General features: G+C 44.4%; 1 protein-coding gene across 1 annotated transcript; it reads left to right on the top strand.

Annotated features, from left to right (window-relative positions):
- Window positions 1-715: 715 nt before the first annotated feature.
- On the top strand, window positions 716-25865 carry MGST2 (microsomal glutathione S-transferase 2). The gene is made up of 5 exons (XM_038755306.1): window positions 716-789; window positions 8802-8901; window positions 18844-18914; window positions 22224-22305; window positions 25575-25865. The coding sequence occupies exons 1-5, from the start codon at window positions 732-734 to the stop codon at window positions 25705-25707; spliced, it is 444 nt and encodes a 147-aa protein (XP_038611234.1). The 5' UTR covers window positions 716-731; the 3' UTR covers window positions 25708-25865.
- Window positions 25866-25898: the final 33 nt, after the last annotated feature.

The raw sequence follows: 25898 nt of genomic DNA on the forward strand, positions 1-25898 counted from the left end.
ATACGTCTGCTGTGTGACCTTGGACAAGTCACCTAACTTCTCTGTGCCTCATCTGTCAAATGGGATTAAGACTGTGAGCCCCACATGGGACAACCCGATCGCCTTGCATCCCCCCAGAGCTTAGAACAGTGCTTTGCACATAGTAAGCGTTTAACAAATACCATCATCATTATTATGATTACAGAGCCTCACCCATAGTAAGCCCTTAACAAATACCACTGTTATTATTACGTGAAGTGACTTGCCCAAGGCCACTCAATAGGCAAGTGGCAGAGCCGGGATTCGAATCCAAATCCCCTGATCTCAATCCTGCATTTTTTCCACCAGCCATGCCGCGGGAGGCTGCAACAGAACAGACGTCAATAACTGAAGGAGACTAAGGGAGGCCAGGTTTCAGCCGCCATGCACGTGCTGCTTTCTCAAGGACAAGGGGCACCTCATTTGCCACTTTCTGGGGCCACGTCCCCAGGGCCGGCTCCTTGCAAGCCTCTAGCACCCCATTCGCCCCTTCCAGACCTGCTTCCCAAGCGCTCTGCACACAGTGAGCGCTCAGTAAATACGACTGAACGAATTCCTGTTTCGTAACAATCTGATAACCTCGTCCTATTTTTTTTTTCCCCACTTTGTTTTCCTTATAAGGCAGGTCATGTTTGCAATGGGAAAATTCCTTCCTCTTCCTCCTCTCCACCCCTGCCACAAGCAGCTCAGGAAGCAGGCACTGCTAGGGGAAGATGGCTGATGATTTGATCCTCCTTGCTGTGGTGTCTGTCCTGTCTGCCTGCCAGCAAAGTAGGTGCTTTGGGGCGGTGCGCATGGACAGGCCTAGAGGGGGGAAGGAAATTGGAAGAGGAGGTCGGAGTTGGGGGCGGCCACACAAAACTAATAACATCCTCTGAGTTTCATCGTCAACTGTGGTGCTCTGTTGTACAGGGATCACAGGAGCCCTGGTCTGGGCTGGTAATGCTGTCACGTTCACTCTCTGTGCTATTAATTAACTGGGATGCAGAACAGGGGAACCGATTAGTTCTCACCGCTGGAGATTTGGTAGGTTTTGTGCTGTCAGGTCTCAGTGAGTTTTAGGCCACAGCCCGCGATTAGATATCAATTGCTATCCATCATTTGGCGCTAATTCAGGTGATAATTTTACCCCATAAAATACAGTTTGTAAGTCATTATTGTTACTCTATTTTTACTCTATTTATTTTACTTGTACATATCTATTCTATTTTATTTTGTTACTATGTTTTGTTCTCCGTCTCCCCCTTCTAGACTGTGAGCCCACTGTTGGGTAGGGACCGTCTCTATCTGTTGCCAACTTGTACTTCCCAAGCGCTTAGTACAGTGTGAGTTCAATAAATTCGATTGATTGATTGATTAGTGTTTCTTGAGCACTTACTGTATGCAGAACACTGTATTATGCACTTGGGTGTACAGTGCAATAGAGGTAGTAGACACGCTCCCTATCCACAAGGAGCTTACAGTCTAGAGGGGGACACGGACATTAATATAAATATATTACGGATATGAACCTAAATTGGGGCTGAGGGTGGGGTGAATATCCTGTGCTTAAAGAGTTCAGATCCAAGGGCTTAGGCAAGTTCATGTTTTTTGAATCCTAACTCTGCTAGGGCTTAATTCGGTCAATTTTCAGTGTGCCTGTTCAAACACGCTGCTTGATGATATTTATCATCAAGTCAAAAACCTCACCAAAATTCAAGCAGCAGGTTAAAGAACTGCCTTTATACTCTCTAATTCCCAATACACAGACTTATTAGATTTAAACTGAGAGATTTTTGATCTTCACCCTGGTTCAGTTAACCCACATAGCTTTCCTGTCCCTTTGTCCCATGTTTTTTTTTGTTTTATGATGCCGTGCCCAACTGATACTCTTATCAGGGCTCAGAAAAGCAGGGCTCCCCAAGTAATACAAGTTCGAACTTGCTTCCTAAGATGTGTCCGCATCGGGAACTGGAGCAGGCACACTGCCCAGACTGGAAAATCAACAACCAGGAAAAAGACATAACTGAGGGCAGAATTCAAAAGCTCTAAGGTACTTAACCTCCTACCGCACCTGTTTTGTGCTCCCAAGTGACTGTATTTTCTGAAGTTCAAAGTACACCTGGGGTTCATTCATTCATTCGATCGTATTTATTGAGCGCTTACTGCGGGCAGAGCACTGTACTAAGCGCTTTGGAGCTTCTGATACCAGAGGGGAGGGTGGGGGGGAAAGGCAAGGGAAAAAAAGCTAACAAATGCTGCTCTCTCCCCCTATATACACACACATCCCTCCAGCCACATTCCCCACTCGTCGACAAACCCACAAGTTTTCCCCCAGCCCACACCCATCACACAAATGCCTGTGTTGTCCCACCCAAGCAGAGAAGCAGTGCTCTGCACACAGTAAGCGCTCAGTAAATGCGATTGAATGAATGAATTATTATTGTGTATGTGTGAATATATATATAATTCTATTGATCTGTTCTGATGGTATTGACGCCTATTTGTTTTGTTGTCCATCTCCCCCTTCTAGGCTGGGAACCCGTTGTTGGGTAGGGACCGTCTATGTTGCCGACTTGTACTTCCCAAGCGCTTAGTACAGTGCTCTGCACACAGTAAGCGCTCAATAAATACGATTGAATGAATGAATGAATGAAAGAGCACAAGCCTGGAAGTTGGAGGACATGGGTTGCAATCCTGGCTCTGCCACATGTCTGCTGTGTGACCTTGGGCAAGTCACTTCTCTGGGACTCCGCTACCTCATCTGTAAAATGGGGATCAAGACGGTGAGCCCCAAGTGGGACAAGGAATGAGTCATTCCTTCATTCCTTCAATCATATTTATTGAGCTCTTACTGTGTGCAGAGCACTGTACTAAGCGCTTGGGAAGTACAAGTTGGCAAGTACAAGTCCAACACGATTACCTTGTATCTACCCCAGCGCTTAGAACATTGCTTTGCACATAGTAAGTGCTTAATACCACAATTATTGTTATCTCCCACCCATACCCCCATGTGTTCCCCAATTCTACACACTTACACCCACATTATCCCCCACAACACACTTCTCCCACTCACTTCCCCAACCCCAACACCACCATTATGCTTCCACGTGCCCACCTAATAATAATAATGGCATTTGTTAAGCATTTACTATGGGCGAAGCACTGTTCTAAGCGCTGGGGGGATACAAGGTGATCGGGTTGTCCCACGTGGGGCTCACAGTCTTCATCCCCATTTTACAGTTGAGGCAACTGAGGCCCAGAGAAGTGAAGTGACTTGCCCAAAGTCACACAGCTGACAAGTGGCGGAGCCAGGATTAGAACCCATGACCTGTGGCTCCCAAGCCCGTGATCTTTCCACTGTGCCACACTGCTTCCCTTCCTACACACCCTTTCCTCCCAAACCCACCCTTAATCCCCTCATCCCTACACACTCGCTTCTTTCACACTTCCCACAACCTCCACTGCTTCCTCCACATATAAACCTATTCCCCAACCAATACAGAGAAGAGACAGTTCTCGACTTAGATGAACTGCACTTCCAATTTCTAAATTTACACTGTTTAACTTTCATGAGAAGCAGCGTGCCTCAGTGGAAAGAGCCCGGGCTTGGGAGTCAGAGGTCATGGGTTCTAATCCCGGCTCCACCACTTGTCAGCTGTGTGACTTTGGGCAAGTCACAACTTCTCTGTGCCTCAGTTCCCTCATCTGTAAAATGGGGATGAAGACTGTGAGCCCCACATGGGACAACCTGATTACCTTGCATCTCCCCCAGCACTTAGAACAGTGCTTGGCACATAGTAAGTGCTTAACAAATATTATTATTATTATTATTATTATTATTATTATTATTATTATTATTATTATGAGGAGCAGCTCATCCTGGAAGTCAGAGAACTTGAGTTCTTGTCTGCTGTGTGACCTTGATCACATCACTTCACTTCCTGGTGGCTCAGTTTCCTCACCTATAAATTGGGGATTTTCTTTTCTTTTCTTCCTCCCACATAGATTGTTGAACCCTCTGTGGGACAAAGGCTGTGTCTGACCCGATTATCTATAAGTGCTCAATAAATACGATTGATGATCCCAGTGCTTAGAACAGTGCTTGATACATAGTAAGAGTTAAACAAATACCACAGTAATAATGATAATAATGATACACATTTGTTTTGTTCTTTTTAAATGGCATCTGTTAAGCACTTACTATGTGCCAGGCACTGTACTAAGCATTGGGGTAGTTACGAGCTAATCAGGTCGGAGCCAGTTGTTGGGTAGGGACCGTCTCTTTATGTTGCCAACTTGTACTTCCCAAGCGCTTAGTACAGTGATCTGCACACAGTAAACGCTCAATAAATACGATTGAATGAATGAATGAATGTACGTCCCAAGCATCATCATCATCATCAATAGTATTTATTGAGCGCTTACTGTGTGCAGAGCACTGTACTAAGCGCTTGCGAAGTACAAGTTGGCAACATATAGAGACAGTCCCTACCCAACAGTGGGCTCACAGTCTAAAAGGGGGAGACAGAGAACAAAAACAAACATACTAACAAAATAAAATAAATAGAATAGATATGTACAAGTAAAATAAATTAAAAAAGCACTTAGTACAGTGCTCTGCACACCGTAAGTGCTCAATAAATACAACTGAATGAATGAATGACACAGTCCCTGTCCCACATGGGACTCAATCGTAATCCTCATTTAAAAGATGAGGAAACTGAGGTACAGAGAAGTGAAATGACTCATCCAAAGTCACACGGCAGACAAGTGGTTGAGCCAAGATAAAAAAAATCCGGTCCTGCTGCCTCCTAGGCCTCTGCTCTATCAACTAGAACACACTGCTTTGTTCTGACTTTACAATGTTTGACTCCTTTTTGGAAAGCTTTGGGGGCTTGGGAAGCGCCGGAGGCACATGGAAGCCACAGGATATCGGGGAAACATTTTTCGAAGCTGTCATGGGGAGGGGAGAAAGGGAGGAAAAATGTAAAGAGGGTGTGGAGGATGGAGTGAGAGAGGTGAGGGATCTGTTACTGTATCTCCAGGTGAGTCAGTTGCAGGACGCAGACAGGTCCATTTTACAACCGAGGTGAGCAACCTCCCAGACAATGAGGTTCACGTTGAAAAAAAAATAAACGAAGTAGCCCTATTAGCCACATATTCTTGATGGAGTACGTAATTTTGGCAAAAAGAGGTGTCTGATCAGGGTATCAGAGCAATCCTTCACTTAAACCATTGTTCCTATGAGAAAGTCGATTTCGACTCACAGTACTTAAACTTGACAGTTTTCTGGAAGAAATGTGTCCTAAGCCTAGGGACTGCCTGTCTTCTGCTCAGGTCAGCTAAGTGAGGTCACTCGTCCCACTGTGGCTCTCCTTGTTTGTCTGGCAGCCCTGCCCCTGGTCTTGCTCCCACTGCCTATGAATTTCCAGCTCTGGGGCTGATTTGAACCAAAATCCAGGTTCTTCCATCAAGCGGGATGAAGATTAGGGCTCCAGGCTGAAGCGAGGAAGCATCAGTGGTGTGTGTTTGTGTGCGTGTGTGTCTGATCGCCTCCCGTCGTCACTTCCCAGCCCATGGCTACCAAGGCCAGGGCAGCAGATGCCACCGTGACTGTTCCGATTGCAGGGGTGGTTACCTGCCGCTGCCATGCTCTCTGTCCATTGGCTTCCGACATCATTTCTGCCACGCGACAGGACTCCTCCGTCGAGGCTGTGTGGGAAGTCAGGATCAGCAGCGGGGAATAAGATAATGGCAGCAGACCAGTGAGAAAGACCAGATGCATGAGAACCAGCGTGGCCTAGTTGGTAGAGCTTGGGCTCGGAAGTCCAAAGAACCCAAATTCTAATCCCGGTTCTGCCACTTGTCCGATGTACGACCATGGGCCAGTCACTTAACTTCTCTGTGCCTCAGTTTCCTCATCTTTAAAGTCGGGATTAAGACTGTGAGTCCCATGTGGCACAGGGACTGTGACCAACCTCATTAGCTTGTATCTACTTCAACACCTAGAACAGTTCCTGACACATTCATTCATTCAACCATATTTATTGAGCACTTACTGTGGGCAGAGCACTGTACTAAGCACTTGGGAAGTCCAAGTTGGCAACATATAGAGATGGTCCCTACCCAACAGCGGGCTCACAGTCTGGAAGGGGGAGACAGACAACAAAACATATTAACAAAGTAAAATAAATAGAATAGTAAATATATAGACCATATATATGTTCATTCATTCAATCGTATAAGTGCTTAACGAATACTATTTAAAAATAAAAAAGACTGTCCCGTGGCTGTACTCTCCCAAGCACCTAGTACAGTGCTCTGCACACAGTAAGCACTCAATAAATACAATCGAATGAATGAAAGGGTAAGCGCAAAATCGAGACGGTATCTTTGCCACCATGATGTAGAGAAGCAGCGTGGCTCAGTGGAAAGAGCCCGGGCTTTGGAGTCGGAGGTCATGGGTTCAAATCCCGGCTCCGCCAACTGTCAGCTGTGTGACTTTGGGCAAGTCACTTCACTTCTCTGGGCCTCAGTTACCTCATCTGTAAAATGAGGATTAAGACTGTAAGCCCCACGTGGGACAACTTGATCACCTTGTATCCCCCCAGCGCTTAGAACAGTGCTTTGCACATAGTAAGCGCTTAACAAATGCCATTATTATGATGATGATGATGTAAGATGGAAAATGTTATTCTCTAACCCCACATACCCACTCAAACCCAGTCAGTCAACTGTATTTATTGAGCACTAACCATGGGCAGAGCACTGTACTAAGCGTTTGGGAGAGTACAATGCAACAATAGACTGAGTGAAGTTGGCTCTCTTGACATGGGGCATCAGGAAATGTGGAAGAAGGCAGAAGAGAGCTGATCTAGAATCTAGATGTCCCACGTTTCCGCAGAGATAGTTTCCAGCCAACTTGCTTGTCACTGGACCCACATCCCCTGGATTCTCTCTGTCGAAGCCACTCAGAAAAGCTGTGGTGTCCGATTTAACCAGAAGCTTTCCGTAAACCAACAGTGACCTCCCCCCACCTCAGTTCACACCAAACAAATCCTCTCCTCGCCCTCTCGGTCTTCATTAACTGTGACTGCCAGTCTAAGTCAGGAGCAACCAATCCAGGGCACGCACACTGCAATTGTTCAGCTTCAGCTTTTTAAGTACCGAACAGCAGCTTGTTTGCAGCAGAGAGGATTAGGGGAAGAAGGAAGCCTGCTGTGAGAGCCTTTATACAATCTGTTTCAATATTTAATGTCGTCTTGCTGGAGAGATGACAATATCCTGCTCGAGGAGGAACTACATCACGGCTAAGAGCACAGAGATGAAACTGCCAAATTGATGCAACAATTAAAAAGAAGTGTGATTACAACCTCTATCCAGCTTTCTTCTCATTGTACTTCGATCTCATTTATCTCACTGCCAACCTCTTGCCCGTGTCCTGCCTCTGGCCTAGAACATCCTCCCTCCTCATCTCCAAATGACAATTACTCTCCCCACCTTCGAAGCCTTATTGAAGGCACATGTTCCCCAAGAGGCCTTCCATTCCTCTTCTTCCTCTCCCCTCACCCTGACTTGCTCCTTTTATTCATCCCCCCACACAGCACTTATGTACATAGCTGTAATTGATTTATATTAATACCTGTCTTCCCTTTTAATCTCTAAACTCATTGTGGGCAGGAAATATGCCTGTTTATTGTTATATTGTACTCTCCCAAGTGCTTAATACAGTGCTCTGCATAAAGTGCTCAATAAATACAATTGACTGACATTTATCTAATGCACCCTGAGAATTTATTTAATTTCAATCCTTCTTTCATCAATCAATGGTATTTACTGAACACTTACTGTGTGTGGAACACTTCTAGGATGCAGCAAGGCAAATTTGAGGGATTTTAGGTGAGTTGGATGGATATGTGTACCCAAGGGTGTTTGCATTGGTTTTGCAGAATTATGGTGAGTATTTCATAAGATACTGAACATTACTTTTAAGTGCTGGAGACATTTTAGAAATGGCACCTCATCCGTGCCTTCACTGGAACTGTGGATGGGCTTCATCGATGATATGGACAGAAGATGCAATTTGGGGCTGGAGGACAGTGGAAGGTGAAGTTAAGTGACTGCAGGGAAATCAATCAATCAATTGTATTTATTGAGCACTTACTGTGTGCAGAGCACTGTACTAAGCGCTTGGGAAGTACAAGTTGGCAACATATAGAGACGGTCCCTACCCAACAGTGGGCTCACAGTCTAGAAGGGGAAAGGGCAAGGTACCTAGGTTAGAGCAGAAGTAAAGAGGGGAACTGGAAAAGATATCGTTGAACTGGCAGAGGAGACAAGGAAGTGCTTAGTAAGGTGCTTTGCACACAGTAAGCACTCAATAAATATGATTGAATAAATGAATGAATGAGGAAGGAGACAAGATGGGATGGGAGGGGAAATTTAGCTATCATGGAATCACAAAATTTCAAAAAATGTGGAGAGAGAGAGAGAAAGAAAGAGAAGGGGGAATGCGCTTTAGCTTAGTGGAAATAGTGTAGGCCTGGGAGTCTAAACCTGACTCCTCCACATACCTGCTGTGTGACCTTGGGCAAGTCATTTCACTTCTCCATGCCTCAGTTCCCTCATCAGCAAAATGGGGATTCAGTACCTCATCTCCCTCCTACTTCAACAAGAAGGAAACTAAGGTCTTTCAGCTCAGGTTTGTTTCGGACTGTGGCACAGTAGCAGGGAATGGGGTTGGGGTCTAAAAGGGGCTGTCCCTAGGTCATTCTAAACCACAAATCCTTCCTTCATTACAGGTTACTTTGCTTGGCAAGTAGGAAAAGCAAGATTCAAGTACAAGATCACACCCCCAGCAGTCTCGGGGTCTCCGGAGTTTGAGAGAATATATCGTGCCCAGTAAGTTCAAGCCACCAACACGAGGACACATTTCTTTAGCTGGTGTGTCTATTGCGGGATTTCAGGGTGGGCACTTACATAAGGAGTTATTATTTCCTGAATGTTGTTGCGTCTAGATCACTAGTCTCGTTCAGGGTTTCCCCACACCACCTGTATAGATCTGGGATTCCCAGTTCAGACAGGAATGGAGGATGGAGCCGACCTGAAGCTCTCTGGTCAGGGACAACAGAACCAAAGCACTGTCTACCACTCATCAGGTGACCTGTCCTTGCCTCTGGTCATTTTTCAGTACCTTATCCACCCACCCCCTACTTCCAACCGGTCGCCTTTCTTCCTCACCGAACGATGTTGATCTGATTAAAGTCTGTGTTCCTCTATTAGCCGCTCCCCAGGGCGAGGATAGGAAGGATGGACTCGGAGGGTTCTTAGAAAGATTTCTGTGTGCCTCCCTCTTCTAGTTCAAAACACAATGTTCCTTCATGGGCCACGTAATTTAGAAGTTCCGAAGATGCTTGGTATTTACGGCATCTTGCATCCGGGATGCTCAAAGACTTTATCTGAACTCCATTGGGTTCTGCCTCCCGGCAGCTTCTGGAGGCAAGGTCACCAAGGCAGATACCGTTTGGCAGATGGGGAGTAGGGGACTCAGAGATCCCAGTGAAGTCCGTCATTCTGAAATAGATTCTAGGGCTCTTCAACTCCAGTCCAGAGATCCATCTCCTAGACCCGGGACTACATTTTACACAAAATTCTGACCCCCTCAGAGAGGGAGGGCTTCACATACCATTGATGTCATCGCCATCATCACCATTAACAGCATTAATTAGCACCTACTGGGTGGGAACATATAAAAGTGAGAGTCAGTACCTATCCTGGAAGAGTGTATAATCTAATGGAAGAGACAAGCAGAAATAAATTACCAAATGAGAAATAAAAAGAGCACAGATGTAAGTGATAAGTATTAAACCAATTCAATCTATAAACAGACACACACACACAAAAAATCAAAAGATGTGTGTGAAATTACATGATTTGAGGGGTGTCTCTAGGACAAGGTGTGGGGTTTTTTTGAGGGCTTTGAAGGTGGGAAGGGATGTGTTATGGCAGATTTGAGAGAGGAGGGATTTTCTTTCAGGGGAAAAGCACTGCAGTGGATTGGAGATAGGGCAATCATGAGTGGATAGTCAATACGGCAGCTAAACTTAGCATTTGTCTCACTGTACCTATCCTCAGCACTTCCAAGTATAGGGATAGTTGGTTCAATAGTCAATTATTTGTTCAGTGCTTTTATCCTAGCATACTCCTCTTCTTCTGCCTGCCTCACCCTGACAAGCTCCTGAGGGCACCCGCCGCTACTAACCTCTTCATTGGGCCTTGTTCTCGCCTGTCCCACCGTCGACCCCCGGCCTACATCCTTCCCCCGGCCTGGAATGCCCTCCCTCCGCACATCCACCAAGCTAGTTCTCTTCCTCCCTTCAAAGCCCTACTGAGAGCTCACCTCCTCCAGGAGGCCTTCCCAGACTGAGCCCCCTTTTTCCTCTCCTCCTTCCCATCCCCCGGCCCTACCTCCTTCCCCTCCCCATAGCACTTGTATATATTTGTACAGATTTATTACTCTGTTTTATTTGCACATATTTACTATTCTATTTATTTTGTTAATGATGTGCATATAGCTATGATCCTATTTGTTCTGATGATTTTAACACCTGTCCACATGTTTTGTTTTGTTGTCTGTCTCCCCCTTCTAGACTGTGAGCCCATTGTTGGGTAGGGACCGTCTCTATATGTTGCTGACTTGTTCTTCCCAGGTGCTTAGTACAGTGCTCTGCACACAGTAAGCGCTCAATATGATTGAATTAATAAAAAAATAATGATGGCATTTGTTAAGTGCTTACTATGTGCAGAGCACTGTTCTAAGTGCTGGGGGGATACAAGGTGATCAAGTTGTCCTACGTGGGGCTCACAGTCTTAATCCCCATTTTACAGATGAGGTAACAGGCTCAGAGAAGTTAAGTAACTTGCCCAAGGTTACACAGCAGACATGTGGCGGAGCCGGGATTCAAACCCATGACCTCTGACTCCAAAGCCCGTGCTCTTTCCACTGAGCCACACTGCTTCTCTGAATGAATGAATGGCATACTTTCCCCCAGGTTTAGTACAGTGCTCTCCATCCCATAGACCCTTTTTTTTTAAAAAAAAAAAGGTATTTTTTAAGCTCTTATGTGGCAGGCACTGTCCTAAGCGCTGGTACAGATACAGGTTAATCAGTGTCCCACATGGAGCTCACAGTCTTATCCCCATTTTACAAATGAGGTAGCTGAGGCACAGAGAAGTGAAGCGATTTGCCCAAGGTCATACAGCAGACAAGTGGCAGAGAGTAATTAGAACCCAGATCCTTCTGACCCCCGGGCCCATTTTCAATCCACTAGGCCATGTTACTTCCCTAAAAAATGCCCTGAATAAATACCCCTGATGACTGATCCTGGAAGGGGAATGGAAAATACGAGACACCTTAATTGCCCAGGGCTAGAGAAATCCCACTTACTGAAATAGGGTTACTTAACTGGGCTCGCTGGCTTGCTTTTGTCAAGTGCCCTAGAAATCAACTGTGCAGGGATAACAGTCCCTCAGGTAAGCCGGGAAGCTCCGAGGCAGCTGGAGATCAGATAAATTACAAGCCTCACTTCCTCATCTAGCCATCTGGGCCCTTAACTTCCGAGGGAAATTGGCTAAGGTTAGATTCGTGCCAGACTGCTCCAAACAACAGCCTCCCTTTAAAACCTCAGGAGGAGGCATCCCGCCTTCGGTAACTGTTCGATGAAGGGCGGTGTTAGCTGACAATTTTGTCTCATTTAATGGCAATTATATTGTTTCTTCTCTGCATCGCCTATGCCCTCGGATCGGTACCCTTTAAGCACTTGATATTCCTCCCACTCTCAGCCCTCTAGCACTTGGATACACGTTCATTTATGCATTCATTCACTCAGTCGTATTTATTGAGCACTTACTGTGTGCAGCACACTGAACTAAGCACTTGGGAAACTACAATACAGCAATCCCTGCCCACAGTGAGCTCTTAATCTAGCAGGGGTAGACAGACATCAGTACAAGTAAACTGGCATCAAAACATCAATAAACAGGCATCAATATAAATAAATACAATTACAGATATATATATATAAGTGCTGTGGGGTGGCGAAGGGTGGGGAGGAGCAGAGGGAGTGAGTCAGGATGATGTGGAAGGGAGCGGGAGATGAGGAAAAGTGGGGTTTACTCTGGGAAGGCATCTTGGAGGAGATGCGCCTTCAGCAGGGCTTTGAAGTTGGGAAGAGTGATTGTCTGGTGGATTTGAGGTGGGAGGGCATTCCAGGCCAGAAGGAGGGCATAGGCCAGAGGATCGTGGCGAGACAGAGTCATAGTGAGAAGGTTAGCACCAGAGGAATGAAGTGTGCGGGCTGGGTTGTAGAAGGAGAGAAGGGAGGTGAGGTAGGAAGGGGCAAGGTGATGGAGAGCTTAAAAAGCCAGTAATGAGGAGTTTTTGTTTGATATGGAGTGGATAGGCAACCACTGGAGATTTTTGAGGAGGGGGTGACATGCCCTGAGTGTTTCTATAGAAAGATAATCTGGGCAGCAGAGTGAAGTATGGACTGGAGTGGGGAAAGGCAGGAGATTAGGAGGTCAGAAAGGAGGCTGATGCACATCCTTCAACTGTGCTATTTCTCCTACCTATAATTTTTTAAAAAATGGTATCTGTTAAGTGCTTATGTGCCAGGCACAGTACTAAGCATGGGGATAGGTACAAGTTAATCAAGTTGGACCCAGTCCCTGTCCCACAGGGGGTTCGCAGTCTTAATCTCCATTGTGTAGGAACTGAGGCACAGAGAAGAAGTGACCTGCCCAAGGTCATACAGCTGACAGGTGACAGAACTGGGATTAGAACCCAAGTCCAACTACCAGACCTGTGCTCTATCCACTAGGGCAGGAGTCTGTCTCCCCATCTAGACTGTAAACCCAGTATGGGCAGGGATCGCCTCTCTTTATTGCTGAATTGTACTTTCCAAGTGTTTAGTACTGCACTCGGTAAGCGCTCAATAAATACGACTGAATAAATGAATCGTGTAGAGCAGTGTGGCTCAGTGGAAAGAGCCCGGGCTTTGGAGTCAGAGGTCATGGGTTCAAATCCCAACTCCGCCAACTGTCAGCTGCGTGACTTTGGGCACGTCACTTCACTTCTCTGTGCCTCAGTTACCTCACCTGTAAAGTGGGGATTAAAACTGTGAGGCCCCCGTGGGACAACCTGATCACCTTGTAACCGCCCCAGTGCTTTGCACATAGTAAGCGCTTAATACCATCATTATTATTAGTATTATTACCAACTCTGTCACATTATACTTTCCCAAGAGCTTTGACCAGTGTTCTTGTAAGCAGTAAGTGCTCAACAAATACCACTGATTGATTAAAAGCAGTTGACTGATCAGACCTTACAATGTGAGGAGGACATGAGTTGGCAAGGTTCCTCTGGTTTGTGCGGTTTCTGGCCTAGTCCCGGGGGTCCTGGCTGGCGAGAACCCTTCACCTCAAATCTCAGACTGGGGAAGAGCAGCCAAAGAGAACTGGGCTTGAACTTTTATTCAGCACTTTTTTTCTTTTTGCACAATAACTAAATGAGAGGATGCTACCCATGGAGACATAAATATAATTTTTCTGCGGCTGATTGTCCTTTTTCTTGGCAATCCAGTTACAGTGAGATTCCAGGGGTGGTCAGAGTAAAACCACTTTGAGGGATTGGAATTTTCCAAGACTAGAAACTTCTTTAAAAACATTGGCTTTTCCTAAACCAGCCAGAAGACATGCTGCCCTCCCCTAGGCTGCCCTCAACCATGAGCCTGTCAGAGGGGCTGCGTCTGGATAAAAGGGGCAGTTCTGGCAATGCCTTTAGACTTTCTTCCTGGAATGGAGGGGGTGCGGCAGCATCGGAAATTGTGGGGCTCACCGGAGCCTGGGCCTTGATGAGGGTGCCATTTCAGTGGGACAATCTGGTCTGGAGGGACCAAGAAAGCTGAATTCCTGTGAGGCTTCCACTCAACAGCACTGAGCATCTGAGTGCCAAGAAAAAAATAATCTGCAAAGACCCCTCATCAAGCTGTAGTATCCGAGTGCCTAATGTGTCTAGAGCACTTTACTGAGTCTGCTAAAATTGGCAGACCTGTTCTCTGCCCTCAAGGAGCTTGCAATCTAGAGCGGGGGAGATGGACATTAAAACAGGTTACAGGTCGGAGGAGTTAATAAGGTATAAAAATATGTTTGTAAGGGCTATCAGGGGGAGGAAGATGTGAGAACCTCAAATGTTTAGGAAGTGCTGAAATAGCAATTAAGGGGATATAGGGTGTGAGGTGAGAAATTAATTAAGGAAAGTCCCTTGGAGGGCATGAGATTTCAGAAGGGCTACAACAAAGTCCAGATCTAGTAGGAATTTTTGGGGGTGGGGAGGTCCTTAGTTATCATCCAACAGCGTGTATTAAGCATTTATTATTTGCAAAGCACCGTTTAAGGCAATTAGGGAATTTTTAGAAGAGGCTTGATTCCCCATTTGGAAAACTGAGGTGTATGAAAAATTAAGAATGCACAGATATAGATGAAAATTGACTAACGTGAGGGATTGAATACACAAATAACTGCATGCATGAGGTACTACATGAGATAGGGGAAGGAATAATCAGGGAAGAGTAAATGGAAGAGGCGGCTTCATAGAAGGACTCTGATGAGGGGAGGGATGTGTCTGGTGAAACAGGGAGGAGGCAGGTTCTACTGTAATTTAGGAGCTAAATTACTTGGATAATTTAATAGTGGAGACCTTCCAGACGTAGTAGAGTCCATGAAAATATAGAAATTTGCAATCTATTTGATGATTTAGTGGAAAGAACCCAGGTCTTGGAGTCAGAACACCTGGTTTCTAATCCCATCTCTGCCACTTATGGAAGCTTGTTATGGGCAGGGAATGTGTCTCATATTGTTGTGTAGTACTCTCCCAAGCGCTTACCTTAGTGCAATGTTGTGTACACAGTAAGCACTCAATACGATTCAATGTGTGACACTGGGCCAGTCATTTCACTTCTCTTTGCCTCAGCTTCCCCATCTATAAAATGTGAATTCAATACTTGTTTTCCCTGCCTCAAACTGTGAATTCCAGGTGATACAAGGACTGTGACTAACCAGATTATCTTGTACCTGCCAGCATGTTTAGTATAGTGCTCGGCACATAGTAAACATTTAACAAATTCTACTGAATAGATGATCACGATCCTACCCTGTTTCCAAGCTTTCCAAACCAAATCTGAATTATCACTAGTGTTTGAAATAGGCAGCTCGGAGTGACAATGCTTTGAACATGGAAGGTTGGCTGGTGAGTAATTAAATGGGAAACGTAGAACTGTGGATTGTGCTGAGCTGAAGGATTCCTCTGCCACCCTAAGAAGGACCCATCTGGGAAACACTTAAAAAGCCAATAAGAATTTTAGAAATTGGCTTGTTGATGCTGAAAGTGTAATTAAACATATTTCCCAATACTATTGAAGGTCTATTGCTTTTCAGAAGTAAGACTATTAGGAAGTTATTCTTTTTTTAACTGATATTCAAAAAGTGCTCTCTTTAAACAGATTTAACTTTGGTATATTTGTCTTCCATTTTGTAGACTGGGATGAAATTTAAAAGTAATAAAATGGACCATTTTGCATTTGCATGATTAAAAAAATGCTTTCAAGAATAAATTCCCCTCTTTTTAATACAGAACATTTTAAGGGTTTGCTTATCTAGATACATCTGATTGTGGATTTTGGTTACCTAATTAGGTTAGAAACCATAACTAGTAAAATTGTAAAGAAATCATTAAGACAGTGGGAATTTTTAAATTTTGATTCAATGGACTTGGGATTGGAAAGATTTGAAGTCACTTGATGTTATTGTTAATATTTTGGGGAATACAAGTGATTTAAGTGAAAAGCTCTCTGACAGCTGCACTTTCCCCAAATCCCCTTATGAGGGGGGAAAAAATCACTAACTATTTTACAGTGTGTTGGCTAAGACAGTTACTTTCAAATGCAGAAGCCCCGCTGGAAAACAAACACATAATACATTTGGAATGGAGAAAAGATGAGCTATAATGCTAAGCACTTAGTACAGTGCTCCACACACACACTAAATACCACAAATGCATTACAGATTTAAGAGGGAGACTGAAAGAAACAGACACTGAAATTTTTTTTTTGGCTTCCCAGGACTGAAGGGACTAGGCAGTGGGGTGAAGTCTGCCCAGTTGGAGTGAAAGTTCCTTGTCATCATCAATTGTATTTATTGAGCGCTGTGTGCAGAGCACTGTACTAAGCGCTTGGGAAGTACAAGTTGGCAACATATAGAGACATTCCCTACCCAACAGTGGGCTCGTCGGCAAGAAATGAGTCGTTTGGTTATGCTGTACTTCCCAAGCACCTAATACAGTACGCTGTCCCAAGTAGGTGCTCAAAAAATGCTGCTACTACTGCTTCTAAAGTGAGAAGACATGGTTTCAGTTTCTCATCCTCAGGGGAGTTCATCACAAGTCCACCAACCTGGCCTCCACCTGCAGGATATTCCCTTGAGTGAGACTGTAAGCAGCATGGATTAGTGGGAAACAGCGTAGCTTTAGTGGATAGAGTGCAAGCCTGGGAATCAAAGGGACCTAGGTTCTAATTCCAGCTCCACCCCATGTCTGCTGTGTGACCTTAGGCAAGTCATGTAACTTCTCTGGGCCCCAGTACCTCATCTGTAAAATGAGGGTCAAGAGCGTGAGCTCCATGTAGGACAGGGGCCATGCTCAACCTGATTGACTTGAATCTACCCTGTACTTAGAACAGCACTTGGCACATAGTAAGTGTTTAGCAAGTACTATTATTATTAAAGAGGCATGCTGCATTCTTTACAAACACAAACATTCTCACCCATGACCAATTCCATATTAAAGATTCTCGTTACGCACTTCAAAGTACCATGCTTGTATACAACCATTTCTCCGGATACTGCAAATCGTGTCCTATCCAGACAGGCATTCGTTGTTGGCTGAATGTTCCCTAATTCCCAGAGGACCTTCTGGTCAAAGGTGCGGTGAAACACACATTACAAAAGAATTGAGTACCATGTTTGAAGCTAAGGGTTAAGATGAAGGAAGAGATCATAAAGAAAAATTGGACAGAAATATGACCAAGAGCTTCGCCGTGAGATAATGCATCTGGGGAAAAATTAAACCAACCTAAAACTAGACTTGATTGTTACAACGTCTGCTTTAAAGAAGCATTTTGACTATAATGCAACTGGTGAATGTTCTTCTAACAACTTGAACCTGTTTGGGCGGGGCATGCTGCATTATAGAATAATATAAAGCAGGAGCATGGCTTGGTGGATAAAGCACTTGCCTGGGAGCCAAAAAGGATCACTGTTCTAACCCCAGCTCCACCATTTGCCTTCTAAGTGACTTTGGGCAAATCACTTAACTTGCCTGGACCTCAGTTTCCTCAGCTGCAAAGTGGGGATGCAATACATGTTCTCCCTCCTACTTAGACGGTGAGCCCCATGTGGGAAAGGGACTGCCTCTGACCTAATTAACTTATATCTATCCAGTGCTCTGAACAGTGTTGGTTACATAGTAAACACTTAATACAACAAAAAAACCCCTAAAACTGCTCGTGTGCACATGTGGTGTTGGAATGGGTGAGTACTACGTCACTGGTTTTCCTTAAAGTAAGGCACACAAGCTTGCAATCCCTGTGCTATAGGAGAACTGGTTGTCAACGATGTAGGACTCTGAGCAATCAGTCAGGCTTCAGGAAAGAGATAGAGTTACTGTTGCTTGGTTCCGTAAGAATGATTGGCTCACTCTGTGGCTGCAATTTTTAAAAGTTACCAAAATTCTGGGCATGATAATAATCATCATAATAACATTTTCTAAGTGCTTACTCGATACTAAACCATGCCCTGAGTGCCAGGGTAAATTCAACATGATCAGTCCACACACGGTCCCACTCAGACTCACAGTCTAAGAGGAAGAACAAGTATTTAATCGCCATTTTACAGATGGGGAAACTGAGACACTAATAAGTGACTTGTCCAAGGTTCCACAGCAGGCATGTGGCAGAACTAGCATTAGAACCCAAGTTCTCCGACTCCCACATCCAGGCTCTTTCCACCAGGCATGCTGCTTTCCTCAGAAAAGGTTTAAGAAACTGAATAAAAGGAATTATTTTGTTCCTTTACCAAATCAATCAATCGTATTTATTGAGCGCTTACTATGTGCAGAGCACTGTACTAAGCGCTTAACCAAAACCATTGCCCATCCGCTACTGAAATATTTCCTGTGGTTCTGGTTGCTGCATTTTTGGAAGGAAATACTATAGCTGGAAAAGTTTCCGAGAATGGCAGCTGAAATGATCAGGGGGATAAGGAGGAGCTTCTGTGGGAGAATAGGTTGAGCTGCTTTAGTTTGGAAAGATGAAGAATCAATCAGTGGTATTTATTGAGCATTTACTGTGTGCAGAGCAATTGGGAGAGTACAATACATCAGAATTGGTAGACAGTTTCCCTGTCCACAGTGAGCAGGGAGAGGAAGTTCTTTCCCGCCTCTCTTCCATTAATCTTTTCTCTAACCCCAGTCTTCTAGCGAATCCCCATTCCATTGTTGATGGGATTTGTTTTTAAATCAATCAATCAATCGGATTTATTTTTAAGACTTCAGGTCCCAAATGGGATGAAGTCTATAGCTGACTAGAGTATCTTGTAATTACTATAGCACTTAGTACAGTGTTTGGTGCTTAACAAATATCCATTCTTATTGTATTTTTCAGTAAGTCATTTCCACTGATCCTGCATGCTTTCTTCACAATTAACACAGAGCTTTATTTTTTTTCCTATGGATAGCCAAAACTGTGTGGAGTGTTACCCAATATTTCTGACTACATTCTGGATAGCTGGATGGTACTTCAACCAAGGTAAATAGAATTACATTAGTACTTCGCCATGGCTTATGAAAGAGATCATGGGTCCAAGATTCAGGGGACCTGGATTCTAGAGCTGGCTATGTCACTAGCCTGCTGTGTGACCTTAGACAAATCACTTAACCCGTCTGTGCCTCTGATCTCTGACACCCTTGAGCTTGGATTTGTATTCTTTATTCACCCCACCCTCAGTCTCACAGCAATTTATGTATATAGCTATGATTTACTTTAACTTCTGTCTACTTCTCTAGGCTGTAAGCTTTTTTTTTTTTTAAGTGGTATTTGTTAGTCACTCTATGCCACACACTGTACTGAGCACTAGGGTAGATACAAGGTAATCAGGCTGGACACAGTTCCTGTTCCACATAAGGCTCACAGTCTCGATCCCCATTTTACAGATGAGGTAACTGAGGCACAGAGACATGAAGTGAATTGCCAGAGGTCACACAAAAGACAGATGGTGGAGGCTGGATTAGAACCCAGGTCCAACTCCCAGCAATCTGCTCTTTCCCCTAGACCATGTTGCTTCTCACTCTTTGTGGGCAGGAACCTGTAAACCAACAATGTTGTACTGTACTCTCACAAGCGCTTAGGTCAGGGCTCTGCACACAGTAAATGCTCAATAAATACCATTGCTTGATTTCTTCCTATGTTCAATGGGGCTAAGATATCTAGTCTCTCTTTCTCAGACTGTGAGCCCTATGTGGGACTGAGAAGCTCTCCAATCTGATCATCTTGTACCTCTCCCAGGGCTTAGCACATAGTATGTGCTTAATAAATGCCATGATTATCACACTGGCCTTAATGACAGCTATATATAACTCATGCACAGTTTGTTGGTTTTTTAAAAATCAATCACTGGTTTGTTTTCTGCCCCAGAAAACTGCTCAAGCGGACTTGGACAAAATTCTGTCAATAAGATGGGAGTGACTAAGAATTCCTCACCTCCCTGTGCTACTGAACATGTTTGTGCTTGGGTGTGTGGCTCAGACCCAGTTTGCTTTCCCTGCTGCCCTGGGCAGCAAAGCCAAGACACCGCAAAAGCATATCGATCGGTAATATTTTCTGAGAGCTTACTGCGTGCAGAGCACTGTACTAAGCACTTGCAAGAATACAATATACCATTATAACAGACACATTCCCTGCTCACAATGAACAGTCCGGAGGGAGTTTGCAGAATATGGTGAAATCTCCCAGCTTTGGCCATCACCACTGCCTCCGGCCTGCCCGCTGACTGGCCTGGGGTACCTGCTGAGAGGTGCTGCCTTGGATGGGTTGAGAAAATAGAGGAGAGCCGTTGGAAGGGGCAGCGTGAGTTGGGAATGGGCAAGATGGAGTAGGATAACTTCACCCTAAAATAATTAAAATTAAATAACATGACTACGTAACAAATCAGTGGTATTGATTGAATGCTTACTCTGTGCAGAGCCCTGTTCTAAGCGCTTGGAAGAGTACAATAGAACAGAATCAGCAGAATCGGTCCCTGCCCATAATGAGTTTACAGTTAACGTGGGATCATTCTTTTTCCTGTTTGAATATTTTAAATTTGGGAGTAATTCTAAAGCACAAAATGGAAGGCAGAGTAACTGTCTCCCTCTAGATTGTAAGCTATTCCAAGTGCTTAATATAGTGCTCTAAACGCAGTTAAGCACTCAGTAGATACCGCTGATTGACTGGTCTGCAGCTTCTTGAAATCTGGAATTTGTATCTTATGATGCTGTTTTATTCTAAATGTCCATGTAATTTGTATTTAAAATTTTTCTCTGAGCAGGTACTCTGATTAAAGTGTTAAAATTTGGTAACTATTCCAAATTTAAAGGAATCATATCCTATTATGTCCTAATGTACTTAATTGATTTTTATACTCTTCAGACCCACATTTCCCCTTGGTTGGCAAGGAAAGGAAGGTGCAGTGGCTCAAAGTTGGGGAATTCCCACTGGGGCTATACCATCACTATTTATTTTATTTTGTTAATATGTTTTGTTTCGTTGTCTGCCTCCCCCTTCTAAACTGTGAGCCCGCTGTTGGGGAGGGACAGTCTCTATATGTTGCCAACTTGTACTTCCCAAGCGCTTAGTACAGTGCTCTGCACACAGTAAGCGCTCAATAAGTACAATTGAATGAATGAATGGTCCGTGGAGGTGGAAGGGGCGACAGTTCTGCTCCGGGGCTGAGGATCCTCTGTCTCACTTTGGCCTCCTTGTCTGGCCAGGAGCTGGACAGTTGCCCCCTTTCACCTGCCTGGCCTGCAAGATCCGAGCTGGGCGTGCGGTGCAATGAAACCGTGTGGTCTAGTAGATAGAGCATCGAACTGGGAGTCAGAGGACCTGGGTTCTAATTCCCATTCCATCACTTGTCTTCTCTGTGACCCTGGGCAGGTCACTTTACTTCTCTGTGCCTCAGTAACCTCAACTGTAAAATGGGGATTAAGACTGAGAGCCCCATGTGGGGCATGAACTGTATCCAGCTTGATTAGCTTGTATCCACTCCAGTGCTTAGTACAGTGCCTAGCACATAGTAAGCACTTAAATACCATATATATACCCACATATATGTGTATACATGTGTATAACACATAAAAACTCCCTCAAAATTGCGTTTTGAAAAAAAAACAGGGTCCTCACTACAAAGCAGAAACTACCTCTTCCCCGAAATTCCCATCTCACCCTCGGGTAGACAACCCAACAAGAGAGATCAACTCTCCCTTCCATTCTGCAGGTCATCAGGTCCAGACTCCAAATCTTTAGCTGGGGTTCTGTGGCCACGGCATCATCAGGGATAGGGCAATAGAAGAGCTTCAGCTGTCTTGGGCAATCAATTAGTGGTATTTATTGAGCACTTTCTGTGTGCAGAGCACTATACTAAGCACCTGGGAGAGTATAATGCAATACAGTTGGGAGAACACAATTCCTGTCCACAAGGATAGCAATGACTTGCATCTCCGGGCTCTGACCAGAACTGCTTCCCCCGGGGGAGCAATTTAAGGAACAGATCTACTTGCTAGGACAGTAGTTCCATTCCTAGAACAGTGCTTTGCACATAGTAGGTGCTTAATAAATGCCATTATTATTAAGAGGTTTCCTTTATGACCTCTTGGTTCTCAGATTAGCAGGCCCAGATGGCCATCCATTTTGTCTGAAACAGACAGGCTCTGGACTCCTGGGGGTAGGGGGATAAAGGGAGGGAGCAGGGGCAGTTTATGGCCAAGAATTAATGCAACGGTCTCCTCCCCCACAACCTTTAGTCTCAGAACACCAGATTCTCATAATATTCAATTGTCTCTCATTTCCCCCCCACTTTAGAACTAGTTGCCCTCCTGGGATTGGGCTACATGTATGCCCGGCATCAATACTTCTATGGCTATTCAGAAGCTGTTATACGAAGGTAAGGATGACTAAATGAAAGTCCCAGGGTAAATGTCTGAATTAGGGGTCGGCCTACCCTCAACATTGCCAAATCCAGTGGCCTCTACTCCATCCTAATCCTCGACCTCTCAGCTGCCTTTGGCACCATGGAACACTCACTTTTTATGGAATTCATTAAGCACCTACTGTGTGCCAGGCTCTGTATTAAGCCTTGGAGTAGATAATAATAATGATGATATTTGTTACAATGGTATAATAATAAATGCCATTATTATTATTTGGAAGACTATGATGCAACAGAGTTGGTAGACACATTCTCAGCCCACAACAAGCTTACAGTCTGGAGGGGGAGATAGACAGTAATATAAATTTATAATATACAGTTTGCATCCAACAGAAATTCCTTACCTTTGGCTTTAAAGCCATCGATCTTCTTGCCCCTTTCTATCTTAACTCACTGATTTCCCACTACAACCCAGCACACTCACTTCAATCCTCTAATGTCAACCTACTCACGGTGCCTTGCTTTCATCTATCTCACCACCAACCCCCTGTCCACCTCCTCCCTCTGGCCTTAAACTCCCTCCACTGTTCTTTTACGACAGATCCCCACTCTTCCCACCCTCAAAGCCTTATTAATATCACATCTCCTCCAAGAAACCTTCGCTGAATAAGCCTTTATTTCCTTTACTCCTTCTCCATCACCCTTGCACTTGGATTTATATCTTTTTAAGCACTTGATATAATAATAATGGCATTTATTAAGCACTTCTATGGGCAAAGCACTGTTCTAAGCACTGGGGAGGTTACAAGGTGATCAGGTTGTCCCACAGGGGGCTCACAGTCTTCATCCATATTTTACAGATGAGAGAACTGAGGCACAGAGAAGTGAAGTGACTTGCCCAAAGCCACACAGCTGACAATTGGTGGAGCCGGGATTTGAACCCATGACCTCTGACTCTCAAGCCCATGCTCTTTCCACTGAGCCATGTTGCTTTTCTAATCTTTGTGAGCGCCATGTGGGACAGGGACTGTGTCCAACCCACCTTGGTTGCCCAGTGCTTAATACAGTGCCTGGCACAATATCCAGTGCTTATAAAAATACCATGATTATTATTTAGAGAAGCAGCATGGCTTAGTGGAAAGAACCTAGGCTCAGGAGTCAGAGGTCGTGGGTTCTAATTGCAGCTCTGCCACATATCAGCTGTGTGACTTGGGGCAAGTCACTTAACTTCTCTGTGCTTAATTCCTTCATCTGTAAAATGGGGATGAAGACTATGAGTCCCACGTGGGATAACCTGGTTTTCTTCTATCTACCCCAGCACTTAAAACAGTGCTTGGCACATAGTAAGTGCTTAATACCATAATAATAATCATCTTAGATGACATCTAAGAAAAAAACTGTCCTTTTAAGTTGCTTTTAATGAGGCATTACCAACGTTAAACACCTCTTTCATGACTCAAAAGTGACCATTTAAACACAGGGATAAACCACCATTTCTAACTTCCATTGTCCACTTCTAACTTGTGAGAAGCCATCTCCTGGGCCAATTAGACTTTATATCCACACAACCCCTTCTCAGGAAAACTCAGTGTTAAAATTCTTCCATTGTAAACTGTTCTACTTATTGGTCTCCTCTTAATCTTGTAAGGTTTGCCATCATCACCAATCATGTTTCTTGAGCACTTACTAAGCAGTTAGGAGAGCACAAGACATCAGATTTAGTACCGATTGCAGACTTCACTGAAGTTCCTAGAAAATCCAGTCACCTAAGAATTGAAGCAGCTTGAGAGAGAACTACCCCATCCTGAAATGTCCCCCGCTCCCCATTTTACCTCCTGTTCTTCAGAGAGCCTCTGCCATTCCTTATAATGTTTCGGCTTTCTTTCTTTCACCTGCAGCTGAGAGAGATGGGCTTGGTGACTAATAGCTTCAGCTTCCCTTCAGGGGGGCACTCTGAATCACCTGAACATGATCTGCCTTTGATGAGCTGAGAATTAACACAATCCTGTGTTTGCAGGGTGAAGCCAGGTGATCATCATCATCGATCAATCACATTTATTGAGTGCTTATGATGTGCTGAGCACTGTATTAAGTGCTTGGGAGAGCTCCATGAAACAGAATTAGCAAACATGTTCCCTGCCCATAACGAGTTTACAGTTTTGAGTGCTTATTATGTTATTAATTATTATTATTATTAATATGTTTGGTTTTGTTCTCTATCTCCCCCTTCTAGACTGTGAGCCCACTGTTGGGTAGGGACCGTCTCTATATGTTGCCAACTTGTACTTCCCAAGTGCTTAGTACAGTGCTCTGCACACAGTAAGCGCTCACTAAATATGATTGATTGATTGATTATTATGAGCAGAGCACAGTACGAAGAGCTTGGGAGAGAGCTTATAGTCAAGAAGGATTTGTCCTTCAGCGATCTTTGACATCTGCCCTTTAACCTCAGCAAATCTCTTGGGCAGCCTCTGAAAGGGAACAAGGGGTGATGAATATGATTCTTATTCCTGAATTTTCAAAATGTGAAAGTTTAATGTGGGGCATAATTACCCCATGTATCTAAGCTTACACATCCTTCAGAAGAACAGAAACATTAAGATCAACCCTGCTTATGTCTTGCTAATCTTTATTGCTGAGAAGCATCGTGGCCTAGTGGATTGAGCACCCGCCTGGGAGTCAGAAGAACGTGCATTCTAATCCTTGCTCTTCTGCTAATAGGCCGGGAGACCTTGGGCAAGTCACTTCACTTCTCTGTGCCTCAGTTGCCTCATCTGTAAAATGGGGATTAAGACTGAGCCCCATTTGGGATATGGACCTGATCAGCTCTTATTTACCCAGCTCTTAGTACAGTGCCTGGCCCATGGTAAACACTTAAATACTATAAAAAAAACTCCTTCTATGGCCTAAATAACCAAGTACCCTAAATTGGAATAGGCATATTTATTACTCTATTTCTTTTACTTTTTCATATATATTCTATTTATTTTGTTAGTATGTTTGGTTTTGTTCTCTGTCTCCCCCTTTTAGAGTGTGAGCCCACTGTTGGGTAGGGACTGTCTCTATATGTTGCCACCTTGCACTTCCCAAGCGCTTAGTACAGTGCTCTGCACACAGTAAGCGCTCAATAAATATGATTGATGATGATGATGATGATTCTTGCCTCTGATTTCTTTGTGTTATCGTGAGACAGTGACAGGAGTCCAGGCAGAATCAGGCTGGAAACCCTATTCAAACAGTGACTGAGCCATGCTTAAATTTGCTCTCCTTTCCTCTTCATCTAGGCTAAGGGGCTTCCGCTTGAGTCTGGGGATTCTGGCCTTGCTGGTTGTCCTGGGCGCAGTGGGCATTGCAAACCGCTTTCTGGATGAATATGTGGACTTCAGCCTAACCAAGAAAATACGACGGTTGTTCTAAAGGTCTTTCTCCTTTTAATGAACACAGGCAGAGTGAGACACATGACTGTTTTCTCACTGAGGCTACTCACACTTCCCTCTTTATGACAATCTTTTCAGAAGCAAGCCTCAAAATGAAGCCTCTTGCTTAATTTTGCAGGATGTGACATTTGTACTTCGCCAGGGGCTTGCCCCAATGATAAAAAAAGTTCT

This window comes from Tachyglossus aculeatus, chromosome 12 (genome assembly GCF_015852505.1).
Source record: "Tachyglossus aculeatus isolate mTacAcu1 chromosome 12, mTacAcu1.pri, whole genome shotgun sequence".
Lineage (NCBI taxonomy): Eukaryota > Metazoa > Chordata > Mammalia > Monotremata > Tachyglossidae > Tachyglossus > Tachyglossus aculeatus.

Excerpts from the sequence above, each read along its gene's own strand:
- MGST2 (XM_038755306.1), top strand. The coding sequence starts at position 732 with ATGGCTGATGATTTGATCCTCCTTGCTGTGGTGTCTGTCCTGTCTGCC. Across the intron at positions 8,902-18,843 it reads GAGAGAATATATCGTGCCCA|CCAAAACTGTGTGGAGTGTT; the intron begins GTAAGTTCAAGC and ends TCCTATGGATAG. Across the intron at positions 18,915-22,223 it reads TGGATGGTACTTCAACCAAG|AACTAGTTGCCCTCCTGGGA; the intron begins GTAAATAGAATT and ends CCCCCACTTTAG.